This window comes from Arvicola amphibius, chromosome 7, assembly GCF_903992535.2.
Source record: "Arvicola amphibius chromosome 7, mArvAmp1.2, whole genome shotgun sequence".
Lineage (NCBI taxonomy): Eukaryota > Metazoa > Chordata > Mammalia > Rodentia > Cricetidae > Arvicola > Arvicola amphibius.
In genome coordinates this window covers 108,893,987-108,911,121 of record NC_052053.1, presented here as the reverse complement: position 1 = coordinate 108,911,121, position 17,135 = coordinate 108,893,987, and the positions used below count along the sequence as shown (strand labels likewise).

At 38.8% G+C, this 17,135-nt stretch overlaps 1 protein-coding gene across 1 annotated transcript in view; it reads right to left on the bottom strand.

Moving 5' to 3' along the window:
- Positions 1 to 15,558, bottom strand: part of LOC119818997 (nuclear export mediator factor Nemf) — a 35,122-nt gene extending 19,564 nt beyond the window's left edge. The window contains exons 1-9 of the mRNA XM_038336951.2: positions 15,489 to 15,558; positions 15,336 to 15,411; positions 10,124 to 10,201; positions 9,829 to 10,037; positions 9,453 to 9,635; positions 8,450 to 8,513; positions 6,160 to 6,250; positions 1,090 to 1,191; positions 271 to 333 (exon numbers count right to left, since the gene is read on the bottom strand). Coding sequence (XP_038192879.1) covers positions 271 to 333; positions 1,090 to 1,191; positions 6,160 to 6,250; positions 8,450 to 8,513; positions 9,453 to 9,635; positions 9,829 to 10,037; positions 10,124 to 10,201; positions 15,336 to 15,411; positions 15,489 to 15,520 — 898 coding nt within the window. The 5' untranslated portion in view covers positions 15,521 to 15,558. The remainder of the gene's footprint in view (positions 1 to 270; positions 334 to 1,089; positions 1,192 to 6,159; positions 6,251 to 8,449; positions 8,514 to 9,452; positions 9,636 to 9,828; positions 10,038 to 10,123; positions 10,202 to 15,335; positions 15,412 to 15,488) is intronic.
- Between the last annotated feature and the right edge of the window lie 1,577 nt (positions 15,559 to 17,135).

Sequence of the window (17,135 nt, the reverse complement as noted above, 5' to 3'; positions counted from 1 at the left end):
CATTAAAAATGTTTTCAGGAGGCCAAAAGATGGCTTAGCAGTTAAGACTGCTCTGGCAGAGGACCTGAGGCCAGCCCCGAGAGCCCAGCTGGCTTATGTCTCTAAGACTGACTCTCCCCAAGGTATTAAATATAAATACTCTCTTCTGGACATAATGGGCACCTACATAGATCACATGTGCACATTCACATGCATTGCATCCACACACATACATAACTGAAACATTTTTTAAAAATGTTAAGAAAACTCCAGATAATGGAATTATATTACCTGTTGGATTCTTAATCACACAGCTGGTAGCTCCATGAAGATCAGCATGTACATAAATATCTCCTTAAAGAAAGGCAAATGTGAAGTGATACTTTAGATCCTATTCTTTTTGTTACCTGTTTCTGTTTTGTTTTCTCCTAAAATTTACTTTACTTAAAAATTTTATGTTCACAATTGTTCTACTGCATGTGTGTAAGTGAACTACCTACATGTGGTGTCCACAGAAGGAAGAAAAGGGCATCAGATCCTCTGGAACTGTAGTTACAGGTGGTTTTGAAGCCACCATGTGATTGCTGGGAACTGAACTCAGGTTAGCTGCAAGGGATGCAAGTGCTCTTAAGTGCTGAGCAATCTCTCCAGCCTGCTTCTTTCCTGTTTTTGAAACAGGATCTCTTAAGGCTACTTAGTTTATTAAGGAAATTCTGGGTTAAAGTGGCCTTCTTGATTTAGCCTCTCCAGCAGCTACAACTACAGGCGTGCACTACACACCCGCCTGTTAAACTGGACAAATGTTCAGACTTTAGCACTTCAACACTAAGCTTTAAAATCTTGGATCTTTCGTCACTTGGAGAACCGGAAGCTATTTGTGTAAATACAGCAGAAGATCAAAAGTCCAACAGCACAGAATAGCTCATCAATACTCCTTTTGCAATACCCACTCAGCAACAAGTGGTAAAGACTTTCCTAACAAATTGTAAGCCGTAGCGCATTAAATTTTCTACTGAATTGTCAAACAAGAGTATAAGATGAAAACCAGTGCCTATTAGTGAAATAACTAATAAATCATTTAAGATAAAATTTCATAGATTTTAGTCTTACCTGGTGTCAAGTATCTTTTCACAATGATCTCATTCTGTTGCTGATCTCGACCACCTATAATTAGATAGTTCTCTGAGCTAATGAACCACAGAAATTTCTCAACCTATCAATTGAAAGAAAATAAAGTTAACATTTTCTTCTTCATAGCTTGCCTGAATTCATACCCTTTTTAAAACAAAAAATACAGAGAAACCCTGTCTCGAAAAAACAACAACAACAACAACAAAAAATAACAAAGCAGGAAGCATCATGCCTATATAGAATAAGATATAAACAATAAATGATACAATTAATCTTCAAGAACCAAGCAAAATTTTTAAAAATTAAAAAAACAAACAAAAACCTGTAATGTAATTTTTACAGCAGTCTTAGAGAAACTAAATTCTGTCAGGACACAGTGGCACATGCCAGTACGAGGGGAGGCAGAGGTAGAGGTAAAGGTGATACAGTCTCTGGGGGTGGGGGTGGATGAGGACACGATGGGGAAGAGGAGGAGGAACTAATTCTATGGACAAAGTTATCTCACTAGGTATGGTGGGTAAGACATACCTACACTCCTAGCACTCAGAAGAGAATCAAGAGTTTTTCAAGGCTAGCCACAGCTACATATTGGATTTAAGGCTAGCTTAGGCGATCAGAACAAACAACAACCCACAAACCCAAGTTATTTCCATTTCATTCTTCTTTTGGTTTTTTAAGACAGGGTTTCCTTCTTGCTTTTCTGTTTTTGAGACAGGCTTTCTTTGTGTAACATCCTGGCTGTCCATAAAACAAGCCAAGCATAGTGGGGTGATGCAGGCCTATATTTGGGAGGTTGTAGCAGGAAATTTGCAAGTTCAAGCCCAGCCTGCCCTATACAGTGAGTTCTAGATCAACCAAAGATACACAGACTGTCCTTGTCTTAAAAAAGAAAAAAAAGAAGGAAGGAAGGGAAGAAAGAAAGAAAGAAAGAAAGAAAGAAAGATAGAGAGATAGACAGACTGATTCAAATTTGTAATGGAACACTTCCTAACTTTCCTTCAAGGTTTCTCTATGTTGGCCTGGCTCGAACTCACAGATCCACTTGAGTGCTGGGATTAAAGGTGTGTACCACCATACCAGGCTTTTGAAACACTTTCCTATAAAAAAATTTTTAGGACTATTCACTCCATTTTATAGGTAAATTTGATCCATATTTAAAGACAATTCAAAAAAGAACATTTCTAGCTTGTTTTATGGGGGCACTACGACCTTGATATGGTTACCTGATAAAAACACTTCAAAAAAATCACTACAATATATAAAAATAAAAATTATAGTCAAGCTCATCAATAGAGATGTCAAATGTAACCAAACTAAGTCGAAAAGAAAAGGCAAACAAAAAAATTCAACAAAAACTTGATAAATGAGAAACAATCAATCATATTAGACTCAGGAAGCTGAAATGACACTAGAACCCAGGAAAACAACTTCTTTTACAATATAAAACTCAAAATGTCAACATAAATAAGATGTGATAGTACACATTTTTGAAAGCTGAATCAAAAGGATCACAAGTTCAGGGCTAGTCTGGATTACACAGAGAAACCCTGCCTCAAAACAAACAAAGATGGCAACATAAAGAACTAGTTTTAAGGGGCTGGAGAGATGGCTCAGCGGTTAAGAGCATTGCCTGCTCTTCAAAGGTCCTGAGTTCAATTCCAGCAAACCACATGGTGGCTCACCAACCATCTGTAATGAGGTCTGGTGCCCTCTTCTGGCCTGCAGGAATACAAGTAGACAAAATATTGCATACATAATAAAGATGGGGTTAAAAACAGGACTGGCTAAAAGTTGCTCAAATAATCTTCTTTCCAATTCTAAATATGTTTGTAGTCCCCTTTCTCATGCCAAACAGAAGGTGAGGTGACACAGCACATTAAGCCAGAGATAAAACAGAGCAACAGAGGTCTAACCTAATGATGGTCCCACCGGGGGCCTGAGATTGTGACAGCCAAGCCTTCACTTTACAAGTAGGACAGGGGAAAAAAAGTTTTGCAAGATGAGACTAGATAAAAAGAAAAAAACTAAAGACAAGAGTTCTACACAAAACAGGTAACAAAGATCATGTCACAAGTGCAACCATTGGGAGAACATCATTAGCACGTTAACATCTATCTGAAATAAAAGCGACAAACAAGGGCATCAAACACTAACGATTACTACGTTTCGTAGTGATTGTCTCTACTACGAGAGCTGGAGAGTCCAGAAAAAAGGAGGTAGGTAAGCAAGGTCATAAGGCAAATATTATTCTAAGGTTACAGAGTTATGATGGTTGAACAAATCTGCAGACCAACAGTACAACATGAGAACTATAATGTAAAGCCAGGTGTAGTGGTGCACATCCTTAATCCTAGCTCTGGGAGGCAGAGGTAGATGGACCTCAGGGAGTTCTAGGATAGCATGGCTTGTACAGAGAGCCTATCAAGACAGAGAGACAGAGAATAGAAAAAGGAGAAGAAAAAAATTAACTTAATTGCACACTGGTGACCAATCAACAACAAATGGTATTCATGGGAACATGATAGGTAGAAATTTGCTTTTTACACCTTTCTAAAATTACATGAATAGAACTAGTCTCTGTCTGTTTCTGTATGCGTGATCACAAGTGAAGGCCAGAGGACAGCCTGCAGGAGCTCTCTTCTGGGAACATGTGCAACGGCTCCTGGAGCTTAAGCTCAGATTATCAGGCTTGGCAGCAAGCACCCTTACACCCACCGAGCCATCTCACCAGTCCCTGTGTTTGAGCCAGGATCTTGTTTTGAAGTCTTGGCTGGCCTAGTACTTGTTCTTTAGTGCAATTTGGTTCATGAACTCATGACAAATCTCCAGCCTCAGTTTCCCAACTACTGGGATTACAGGCATGCACAACCTAGTCTACAATATGCTTGAATGTGATAATCATTTCACTAGGCCTATAATATATAAAAACTTCATGTTGTATACTTTAAAATACTAAAATAAAATATAACAACTTGGAAAAGATATAATTGGTAGGGGGGAAAATGTAAATACGAGGTAGGGATTGACTCCCACTGGATGGTAGGAAGAGTTCTAAAATTATAGTACAGCCTGTCTAGCTAATGAGTTTTAGAATAGCTTACTGTGGGACAATTGTCTTGTACCTTGTAAAGATTTGTCAGTTGTATTAGTTTAATAAACACTGATTGGCCAGAAGTCAGACAGGAAGTATAGGCGGAGGCGGGCAACCAGAACAGGAGAATTCTGGGGAATAGGAAAGGCTCAGTCTGCAGTCAATCACTCAGACACAGAGGAAGCAAGGTGAGACTGATCACTGAAGCAAAAAGGCCCCAAGCCATGTGGCTACACAGACAAAAAACTATAGGTTAAGGTAGAGCTAAGAGTTAGTAATAAGAAGCCTGAGCTAATAGGCCAACGAGTTATAAATAATGTAGACCTCTTTGTGTCTTGGGGGACTCTGAATGGTTATTTGAACCAGGAGGAACAGAACCTCTCTGTCAGAAAAGCTTATGACTAGCAGAAATAAGACTCTTCATCAACAACACTAGTAATACGTAAATCAAAGCTTCTACAGCATTGACTTGAAGGAGAAGAACCTACCAACCACTAGTAGCTCTTGACAAACATGACAGGAGGTTCTAGAAGGAGGAACTGACTCGGCTGCCAGTAATAGTACGGCAACGAACCCTTAGTTGGATCCCAGTAGCCACATAAACAGCTGGGAGATGCAGCCCACTATCTGTAACACCAATGTGGAGGAGAGGGTAAGGAGAAGAGAGATCTGGAGGCTTGATAGGCAGCTGTGTCTAGTCAAAATTCAGAAGTCCGGATTCAGTGAGTGACCCTGTCTCAAAAGTATGTCAGAGAGGCCAGGTGTAGTGGTGCACACCTTTAATCCCAGCACTCCAAGGGGCAGAGCCAGTTCCATGACAGGCTTCAAAGCTACAGAGAAACCCTGTCTTGAAAAACAAAACAAAACAACAAAAAAAAACCTATTTAGACCATTTCACCAGCCCTAAACTAATTTTTAACTTGAAGGAAGATAGCAACAACAGAAAAACTGAGCAAAAAAGAAGACAAGACAACAGAACACTGTGACTACAACTGAATAATCCATAAAAATGTAAAAGATGAATCATGCGGTGGTGGTGCACGCCTTTATCCCCGCTCTTGGGAGGCAGAGGCAGGTGGAGAGTTCGAGGCCAGTCTGGTCTACAGAGCTAGTTCCAGGACAGCTAGGAATGTTACATAGAAAAAACCCTGTCTCGAAAAGACACAAACAACAATAACAAAATGTTAAAGCTGATTATTTAATCTTGACAAAATATGCCTGTATCTAACATAACATAAATGGAAAGAACAAATTTGCAATCTTCCATAAGGGTAAAATGAGGTCAATGAAAAAGTTTATAGAACAAAAACTACGAAGTAGAGCCAGGGCAGTTGGTGGCACCCACCTTTAATCCCAGCAATTGGGAGGCAGAGGCAAAGGGATCTCTGTGAGTTCAAGAATCAGCCTGGTCTACATACAGAGCAAGTTCTAGGACAGCCAAAACTACAGAGAAACCCTGTCTCAAAAATAAAACACAGAAAGAAACAAAAAACCCCACCAACTTTCCCCTCACAATCCCGCTCCCTAAGAAACCCCCATGAAGTAGTAATACAGCTATTACAGAGAAAAGCAGGAGTATATAAAAGTCTGACCTAGAAGAGCTAAAAGTAGCAACTGATAGAGATGGCTCAGTGGTAATGTACTTGCCATCAAACTTGAGTCCAATTCCAGCACCTATAGGGTGAAAGCGTCCTCTGACTTCCTCGTGTGCACTATGGCATGTTTACCCATTTATACACCACCCACATACAACACAATAAATAACTGAATAAGTAAATAAATACAAAGTGCTAAAACTAAAGAGTAGTTTCCTTGGGAGAGCATGCAATGGGATAAGGATGAAGAATAATAGGACTACTGGTTTTAGAGCTAGCGCTGTATAGTTGACTTTTAGAATTAATAAGCATATATAATTCCAATACAAAGAAAAGCTAAACATAAAAAAGAACAGAACACTTACCAATACACTTTTCTTGCCTTCTGGATAGAAGTAACTGTTTGTACTTCTTTTAAGGTTTGTTTTGTTTTCTTTTCTGCTGATTTAAATGCCTATTTATAAAAATTTGTTTTCATTATTTTAGAATGTAGTTACATGACATCCAAGTACACAATGGCATAACAAATTGCTTTAGACAGCTCTCATTGTATTGCCCAGCTGGCCCCTAACTCACAAAGATCCTTCTGCCTCAGCCTCATGGACTATAGGAACATGCCACCACACCCAGGTTAGTAAAACAGTTGTTATGACTCATGAGCCGCTAACCTGAGTTTGATCCTGTGCTCACAATTGTCCCCTAATCTACATATGTGTACTATGTGCAAAAGATAAAAAGGCCGGGCGGTGGTGGCGCACGCCTTTAATCCCAGCACTCGGGAGGCAGAGGCAGGCAGATCCTCTGAGGTTCGAGGCCAGCATGGTCTACAAGAGCTAGTTTCCAGGGCAGGCTCTAGAAACTACAAGGAAACCCTGTCTCGGAAAAAAAAAAAAAAGATAAAACAGAAAAAAGATTTTGTCATAAGTGACTTGATTTATACACACAAGTACATATATAACAAAAAAATAAAAGATATTTACCTTACGAAGTAAAATGAATTAAATATTTACTGCATGCAAATTTTTAAGACCTACAAATGAAGAACTTTCTTGTTGTTGGGAATGGTAGTGTACTCCCATAACCCCAGTACATGAGAGACAGAGGCAAAAGTGATCCTGAATACATTTTACATTTTATATCAGGCTGGCCTGATATACAAGAATGAGGCCAGTCTGGATTATAGAGCCTAGATCAAGAAGGTTATTCATTAATAGAAATTAAAGTCTCTACTTTGTTCCAGACAATCTTTAGAGACCAGAATGCAACAATGAACAAAACAGCCATGATAACTTTTGTTGTTGGTGGTGTTTTTGTTTTGTGTTATTTTTAGTGTGTAGCTCTGACTACCTGGAACTCCTCATGCACAACTCACTATGTAGACCAGGCTGGCTTTGAACTCGCTGAGATACACCTGCCTCTGCCTCCTAATTGCTAGAATTAAAGGTGTGTGCCACTACACTTGGCAACAATGATACTTTTATGAACTTACATTCTAAAGGATAAACAGACAAATATTCAAATAATTTTATATCAGTTGAGGAATTAAGAAAAACAGTAGAACAGATTAAGGGTGGAATTATTTTTAGTAGAAATGGTCAACAAAGGCTTCTCTGATGTCTCACTTGGGCAGATATGTAAATTAACAAATGGAGAGAAAAAAACCTTGAAATCTGAGGGCAGATCATTTCTGGTAGGAAGACTAGCAAGTGCAAAGATCCATAGTGCACTATGGTTTATCAGCAACAGGCAGGATTCCAGTGCAGCCAGAAGAAGTATGTAGAAGGAAAAGTCAGGCGATGAGGAAAAAGGGAAACATCATACAGGGCTCTGCAGGCCAGGAAAGTAGCTCTGAACTGTATTAAGAGGGAACGAAACTGGATGCTTTTGAGTGGAGGGAAAGAATGATGGAGTTTGCTTCGTGAGTTTAAAAGTATCACTATGTCTGCTAAATTGAAACAGTCTGCAGTAGGAGAAAAGTCTAGTTATTGTGAATATAGATAACCAAGGCCTAAACCAAAATGAATAACAAACATGGTCAAATTCTATTATACTTTGTGGTGTGTGTGTGGTGGTGATGTGACGTGACAAGGCTGCTCTCAAACTCACTATACAGTTTAGGATAACTTCTAACTCATCATCATTCTGCGGTCACTTCCCAAGTCCTAAAATTACAGCCAAGTGACCAAGTATCCAGCAGGTTCTGGTTATACATTAAATTGAGAAAAAAAAAGAATGTGGACTGCAAGATGGCTCATGGAGTCAAACAACCTTGATCCAAAGTCTGATAACTGGAGTTTGATCTCTGGAGCCCACATAAGGTAGGAAGAAGCAATTTCTACAAAACTGTCCTCCAGTCTACACGCTCCCTGTGGATATGCACATATATATGTACAAACATACTAGCAACAGTAAATGACAGATTTGGGTATGAGAAAAGAATTCTGGACATCTCTGACATTTATGCATATAAGAATGAAAATGCTATTTGCTGAGATGATGAAAAAAGGAGAAAGTTCAGGAAAGAAAGTAAACACAGGAAATATGCATATTTAAAGCAAAATTAAAAATGAAAGATTTCTAAACTAGAAAACCTCACTTAAACAGAAAACAACATTAAGCTGCAGAAACAATGTACATCATTTTATCAAGTTACCTTCTCAGCAGCTTCAACAGTCCTCTGTGTTTTCTTAGCAGCATACCTCTTATGATCATAATATCTAGAAAAATAAATCTATTTTAAATATTAAGTAAAATCTTTCTTTAGTTTTTATTTTCAGTTTTACAATTCTAGATCATATCGTACCAAGTTGTATAGAGCACAAAATTAATTTTTACCAAAAGAAGTATATAAACTTTACCTACAAACTGAAACACTCCTTCCAGGAGGGGGTACTAGGAGACCCAGGAAGCGAGCACACTTCCCATGTCTGAAAAAGCTGTAGCCTGCAGTAAGATTCATCAGGGTCCCTTTGGGTTAGAGATGCAATAAACAACTGCTTGAGGAGATGGCCAGCTGAACTGCAAGAGATCCCTTGGATTTGTTGAGGTGTTTCTAACTTGAGCACAGGGCTCCAGATAAACAGATTTCCTGAGGCATCACCCATGCTGAAGTGGTCTTTTCAGAGATGCAGCTGTTTCTACATTACCCTTGCTCCATAAGAGAGCCCTCACTCGTACTTCAGTTAGTAAGTAACTCCAATAACAACTCAGCGGTTTGCCAACTTAGTTAGACCTTGATGGAACTATTACTTTGATCTGTAGTGGATTCCCTTTCTAGGGTGGATAGACATATATGAGTACATGTGTGTGTGTGATGTTTCATCTCCCCAGGGAAGTCTATCATTCAACAGGCAAAATGACACCTGTCACTAACATCCTACTGATTTAACATAGGTAATATTTTACCAAGAATTTACAGTTTGAGCGAAGATATAACTCATCAGTTAAGAGTACTGGCTACTCTTCTAGAGGACCCTTGGTTTGGTTCCCTGTTACCCATACTGCTGCTCACAACCATCTGTCACTCCAGTTCCAGGGGACCTGATGCCCTTTTCTGGCTCACTCAGGCACCAGGCACACTGGTGCATATATTTATTACATGCAAGTAAAATACCTATGATATAAAAGCTAAAAGAATTAGTGGTTAAATGGCTTACTTTTTGGCATTGGCATAGGCTGACAGGCTGAGGTCCACATCGACAAGCAGCGGCTTGTTTCTCTGCAGCTTCTGCGGCTGCTGCTTGCTCTTCTTCTTCTTCCCTTTTGGTGGCTCAGCGTCACTGCTCTCCACACTGGCGTCACCGTCACCATCTTCCTCCTCTGATAACAAGTATGGATTTCTATTAAAATATTCAACAGTATTTCACTAATGTCAATGACATCACTTTCATTTCAAATTTTCTCAATAAAATTAGAAATGATTTAATTATATATTTTCTATTTCTGAGAATTCCCAAAGAAAAAAATTTATAAGAATACAATAAACAATTAACAAAATGAAAGCAAGCACTAAGTGGTAAGAGGCACACTCACCGCAGCAGCATTGTAACATGGTTTGTTTGCAGTTTCAGTTCTTTGATTGCACTTGCAACAGGGTCTCCTTGAGCTTGTGCTTCTTTCACAATCAGGCCAATTTCCGTCCAGTCTATCTGGTTGGCTAATGCACTTCGGACTACCTGAATGGCTCTGTCGACTATCTGCAGGTTCATCTCTATGAGCTCTCCTTTCAGTTTGTCTATTTCCTTCAGAAGCAAACCAAATATATTTACTATAATGCCAGTTGAGATAATCATATTCAGAAAAGAATTGGAAAAGCTAGGGATAATACCTGAGCCTGCTGAAGAGCTTCTAATCTGGTTTCATGATCCTTTCGAACATTATCTAGTTTCTTCAGTGCTTGTTTTTCCTTTCAGTAACAAAACAGATTTTTCAAAAGTTAGGCTTTTTTCAATACACAGCACTTCTACCTCTCAATCCCTAAAGTTTATTGTCCTAATGCTTCCTCTACCTATCAGTGGTGTCACTTAGGCAGCTTAAAAAGTTTGCCCACAAGTCAGGCAATGGTGGCACACATCACCATCTGCTTTAATCCCAGAACTTGGGAGGCAAGAGGCAGGCAGATCTCTGAGTTCCAGGATAGCCAGCACTACACAGAGAAACTGTGTCTTGAAAAACCAAAAAGACAAAAAGTCTCCCCAGAATTCACTCCCTCAAGCCTTACCCCCTTAAAAATGTCATGCTGAAATATTACCTCTACCTCCCAGTCCCTGTGTAGTTTGTAACCCAACTGTGTGTTTTGGTTACAAGTAAATTATATATGTGTGTGGTCCCAACCCCCCAACATTATTCAAAAAAACAAAGGTTTCTTATGGCATATAAGTTTTTCTTTCTCAGGCAGCATTAGAGATCAAACCCAGGGTCTCACACGTACAAAGAAAGCACTCTACCACTGAATTACATCAGTAGCTCCAAATAAAAAATTTTTTAATTTGTTTTAGTTACGTATGTATGAATGTGTACTTGCTTACAGGTGCCCATGGAAACCAAAGAGGACACTGGATCCCCTGGTCGTGGCGTCAGAGGTGATTCTGAACAGCTCAATGTGGGTCCTAGGAACTAAATTTGTGTCTTCTCCAAGTATAGTATGTGCTTTTTGCAGCTGAGCTCTCTCCACATCTCCATAAATTCTTGTGTAATACGTATTTAAAGATTTCATTTTTAGGGCTGGAGAGATGGCTCAGTGGTTCAGAGTACTGGCTGCTTTTCCAGAGGACCCAGGAGACCCAGATTCAACTTCCAGTACCTACATGACGGCCCACAACTGCCTGTAACTCCAAGATCTGACACCTTCACACAAACATTCATGCAGGCAAAACACCAATGCACATAAAAATAAATAAATTAAATTTTAAAAGATTTCATTTTCATTTATGTGTGTATATGTGTGGATTTCTGTATGTGAGCGCAGATCCTATGAAGTTCAGAAAAGGGCTCAAATTCCCTAGCACTGAAGTTACAGGCACTTGTGAGCCTTTTGGCATGGGTGCAAGGAACTGAACCTGGGTCTTCTGGAAGCACATTATGTATTCTTACTCATTGAGCCATCTCTCTAGCCTCCCGGTAAGTTCTTTAAAAGTACTAACTAGGAGCTGGTGAGATGGCTCAGTGATTAAGAATACCTGCTATTCTTGCAGAGGATCCAGGTCTGGTTCCCTAAATCTACATGGTGACTCACAACCATCTGTAACTCCAGTTCCATGGAATTTGACACGGATAGTAGGCACACATGTGGTATACATACATGCAGGCAAAACACTTATACACATAAAATAAATACATCTAAAATCAACTTTTTTTCTTTCTTCAAGCCAGGGTCTTACTATGTAGCCCTTGGCTGTCCTGAAACTCACTTTCTAGACTGGCCTTGAACTCACAGAGATCTGCCTGCCTCTGCCTCCCCAGTGCTACGATTAAAGGCGTGTGCAAGAACCCCACCACCCCTCTAAAATCAACTTTTGAGGGCTGGAGAGATGGCTCAGAGGTTAAGAGAACTGACTGACCCTGGGGGCTGGAGAGATGGCTCAGTGGTTAAGAGCATCGCCTGCTCTTCCAAAGGTCCTGAGTTCAATTCCCAGCAACCACATGGTGGCTCACAACCATCTGTAATGAGGTCTGGTGCCCTCTTCTGGCCTGCAGGAAGAATACTGAGAATACTATATACTTAATAAATAAATAAATCTTTAAAAAAAGATTCTTAAAAAGAGAGGGAGAGAGGGAGAGAGGGAGGGAGGGAGGGAGGGAGGGAGGGAGGGAGGGAGGGAGGGAGAGAGAGAACTGACTGCTGTTCTGGAGGTCCTGAGTTCAATTCCCAGCAACCACATGATGGCTCACACCCATCTATAATGAGATCTGGTGCCCAGAACACTATATACATAATAAATAAATTCTTAAAAAAAAGAATAAATAAATTAAAAAAAATCAACTTTTGAAAGGCACACATTATCGTCTTATTTACATTTAGTTCCCTCAGCATTATATCCCAGTATTTTCCATAACATCTTTCACTCACAGAATAATCTGACCTCCTATATAACATTTTATCAGACATAATTCATACTTCAGAATTTGTTTTTTGGGATAGGTAGCAGACAAGGCTGGTCTCAAACTCACTAGCTTAACTCCTGATCTTCTTGCCTCCACTTCCCATCAGCAGGGATTACAGGCATACACCACCATGCTTGACTTACATTTCAAAATTACTGATTTTAGGAATATTTTTTCATGCTTTATAACATGGTCAAATTAATTATTATTTAAATGTTGGACAAAATAGCTAACAGATTTAATTTATAAGAATGGTGACTATTAAAAGTGATTACCACAAAAGGTTATTGGTGTAGTTTGAGTATCCTTAAACAGGTTTTTGGTACAAGAAGTATTTCATATGCTGGAGTTGTTCTGGATTTTGGAATACTGGCATACACACTATGGTATACTAATATAAGTATCTGAAACCCTTCGGTATCACTGTGCTGATCTAACTGCATATAAAATTGCACTGGTTGGGGGCTGGAGAGATGGCTCAGTGGTTAAGAGCATTGCCTGCTCTTCCAAAGGTCCTGAGTTCAATTCCCAGCAACCACGTGGTGGCTCACAACCATCTGTAAAGAGGTCTGGCGCCCTCTTCTGGCCTTCAGGCATACATACAGACAGAATATTGCATAATAAATAAATAAATAAATAAATAAATAAATAAATAAATAAATAAATGTTTTTAAAAAATAAAATTGCACTGGTGCCCTAATGGAGTGAAATTAGGCATACATATGTACATACACACAGGCAAAATATTCATACCTATAAAATAATCTAAATTTAAAAAATATCAAAATAAAGAAAATAATGAGTATCGTTGTGCATGCCTTTAATCTCAGTACTTAGGAGGCAGAGACAGATCAATTTCTGTGAGTTTCAGGACAGCCAGGGCTATATATAGACCCTATCTCAAAAAAAATTAAAAATATATTAATAATGAGTATTCTTGCTAAACATCTGTTCTCCAGACAAAGTGCTGCTATGATGTGAAAATCATAGTGCAATTTATTTAACTACATGCTTGGAAATTGTACTATTTTAAAATAAAAGGGAAGAGTGTATAAGCATTCATATAACTTAAAATTTTGCACTGCTTTTGTTATGCTTAACTCTTTTTTAAAGATTTATTTATTTATTTATTTATTTAATCATTTATTATGTATACAGTGTTCTGCCTGTGTGTATGCCTGCAGGCCAGAAGAGGGCGCCGATCTCATTATAAATGGTTGTGAGCCACCAAGTAGTTGCTGGAATTTGAACTCAGGAACTCTGGAAGACCTCTGAGCTATCTCAACTTTTATTTTTTGAAACTACATCATTTCCCCTTTCCTTCCAACCCCTTGACTCTTTCCCAAACTCACAGCCTTTCGTCAACCATTGTTACATACACTCCCCCTACACCACCATGCCAAATACAAAACACAACCTGCTCAGTCCAAATAACACTACCAGTATGTTTACGATTTCAGTATGCCCACCTGGTATTGGACAACCAATTCAGGGACCATTCCTGGGGAAGACCTGGGAGCATTCTCAGCATTCCATAGCTGCCTATAATTAATTCTCTGTCTGGGGTTTTGAGGCCCTATGCTAATTTTTTTTTAAAAATCAAATCTCTTCCAAAATAAAGTGACTCTGGGATATATTGTATGAAGAATAATAAAATTAAAAAAGGAATAAGAAACAGATGTATAGCACAGTGCTCTAAAAATATGGTCAAATGCAGCAAAATTAGTGCATGTAAAATTCTCATTGCAGAATCATCACACAGAACAGACCAGGACCTAGTTTTTAAAACAGCTTACAAAAAACAACACAAAGTTTACAATAAAGACACAGTAAAGAAAATGCAGTTTTTCCTCTGCCAATAATATGTTTCTTATAATGTAGTCCTCATAATGTCCCAGTTTGAGATGCTCTGGGTTGCTTTAAAATGCACTAAGTCATACTGGGGGGTCTATAACAGCTAATGTTATAGATCTCACACCCTTTAGAAAGATTTGAATATGGAATAAAAGTGGGAGGATGGAATGAGGTCATACTCTCAATAAGACTCCCTCTGGGCTTTTATCATAAACTAAGAGAAGGGCAAGTCATGGTAGCATATGCCTTCAATCCCAGATTTCAAAAGTTTGAGGCCAACTTGGTCTAAATATCAAGTGTCAAAAGTAGCCAGAATTGCAATGAGTTCCTATCTCAAACACAACACTTGGGCTGGAGGGACGCAGTGGTTAAGAGTACTCGCTGCTCTTCCAGGACTACTCCTCAGCACCCACACACTGCTTCATAACTGTCTTCAAACTCCAGTTCCAGTGATCTGAGCCGAGAACTCCCTACGACATCCCATTCTTCTAGAAAGCAACTTATTCTTAAATGAAAGCACATTTACTTCCAAATCACTCTGACTAGCTAGTCTAATATAAATGCTTAAATTATACTATACCTGTTGTAAAGCTTTTAAATCAATTTTCTGACCTTCTATCTTGGAATAAATTCATCCACGGCCTTATTAAAACAAAACAAAACACAATTGGCTGTAAGGGAAAAAAAGCGTGGTCTCTACTTCACCTTGTGCACACACAATGTTAGCCCATTTTATACCATAATGTCTTCATTGGACCTGACCACACACTTCCAATGATATAGCTAACAACATCAGAAATAAAACTAAGGTCAGGTATTTAGTCTTGATTTGAAATAAAAATGGCAACAACTGTTTCTAATAGTTGTATGTGTAACTGTATTCATTTTAATCAATCCCCAGATTCACACTGACTACAAGGCAAGAATATGTTGAGTTTCTTTTCTTTCTTATTTTTGTCTGCAGTGAGGTTTAAATCCAGGGTTTTGTGCATGCACTCACATTGGGCTACACTCCCAACCCCAGGACAGCATAACAACTCATGTCATGTTAACTTGTAAAACAACAGAACTAGAAAACCAACCTTGTCAAATGATTCAAATTCTATATATGGACATTGTAAATGTTGAGAAAACAAGAAAGGATGAAATTCTTCATACCTGTAAAACATTTATTATATCACAATTAAGAATATTAATTAGCATACAAGCAAACTGACCCATGGCTACAAACTCACGTGAGTATGTCTTCAGCTGGTTTTATCTGCATCCAGGCTTGGTTTACCTCTCTTTTCTGAATTAATAGCCCTACAAAAACAAAAAGCAACTAATAATTAGACTCATCTATATTTACAATTAACAAGAGATTGACATATTGACTTGCTTTTTCCTAATTAAAGATACATTTTGAATACATAGAAAAACATTAAAATGAGGTATTTTCCAACTGTATAACTACAAGGAGATGATAAGCCAACCGTGTTTTTTTCTTCTTCTTCTTCTTCTAAGTACTGGCAAATTAAAGAATGTTTCTCTAGGGCTGGAGGGATGACTCAGAGGTAAAGAGCACTGGCTGCTCTTCCAGAGGTCCTGAGTTCAACTCCCAGCAACCACATGGTGGCAAGAATGTTGTATACATATCAACAACAAAAAAATTAAATAAAAGAATGCTTCTCTAAATCAATTCAGGATGGAACGTTTTAGCTAGCTATAGTGATACTGCCTATAAACACAGCACTCGGGAGGCTGATGTAGAAAATCTTAAGTTCTAGGCCACCCTGGACTCCATAGCAAGACCTTGTATCAAAGAAAAGAAAACTGGCTGGAGTAAGAGTTCAGCAGTTAAGACTGATTGTTGCTTTTCGAGAGGACCCAGGTCTGGTTCCCAGCACCCACAATAGGAGGCTCATGATCAGCACCTTCTTTTGGTCTCCAACGGTACCCACATACTGTGGCATATACTTACATATGCACATAAACATAATTTAAAAATCTTTTTAAAAGTCAGTTTTTTTTCCTTTTACAAAAATTCCTCAACTTTTATTGTCTTTTGTGGGTTCCTGTTTCCTTGTTTTGTAAGTGGAGTCTTGTTTAGCTCTGGTTGGCTTTGAACTTGCTATGCAGACAAGAATGACCTTGAACTTCTGATTCTTCCCCTGCCTTTACCTCTCAAATGCTGAGATTATAGGCACTCCCTAGTAGTGCCTAATTTATGCCAGTTCTGGGGACAAAAGCTAGGGCCAAGTGAACTCTAGTCAAGACTTTTATCAAATGAGTTTTTTTTGTTTTTTTTTTTTTTTTTTTTGGTTTTTCGAGACAGGGTTTCCCTGTAGTTTCTAGAGCCTGTCCCAGAACTAGCTCTTGTAACCAGGCTGGCCTCGAACTCAAGAGATCCGCCTGCCTCTGCCTCCCGAGTGCTGGGATTAAAGGCGTGCACCACCACCGCCCGGCTCAACTGAGTTTTTTGAGTCACAACAGAGTATTTCCTATAAAAGATAAGTATAGAAAAAAAATTACAAGAAGCAATACAAAAGCAAGAGAGACTGCCCCAGAACTAGGGTGTATAGTCCAATAGTACAGTATGAATGTGTTATGTTCAAGACTCACATAAACAAAACTAAACTAAACAAAACTATACAGACAATAAACAGATAAAAAGATATTTTATTTCTGGAAGTCCAAATAAGATCAAAATAATACAAGGCTGGTGAGACTGATCATGAGTAAAGATGTCTGTCACCATGCCTGACAAGCCTGAGTTTGATCTAGGACCCACACAATAAAAAGAAAGAGAAATAGTCCGCTCCTGCAGGTTGTCTAACCTTCTGAATGCTATGGTACCTTCCCCGGGAAACAGATACACTGTTAAACAACATACAGTAGTA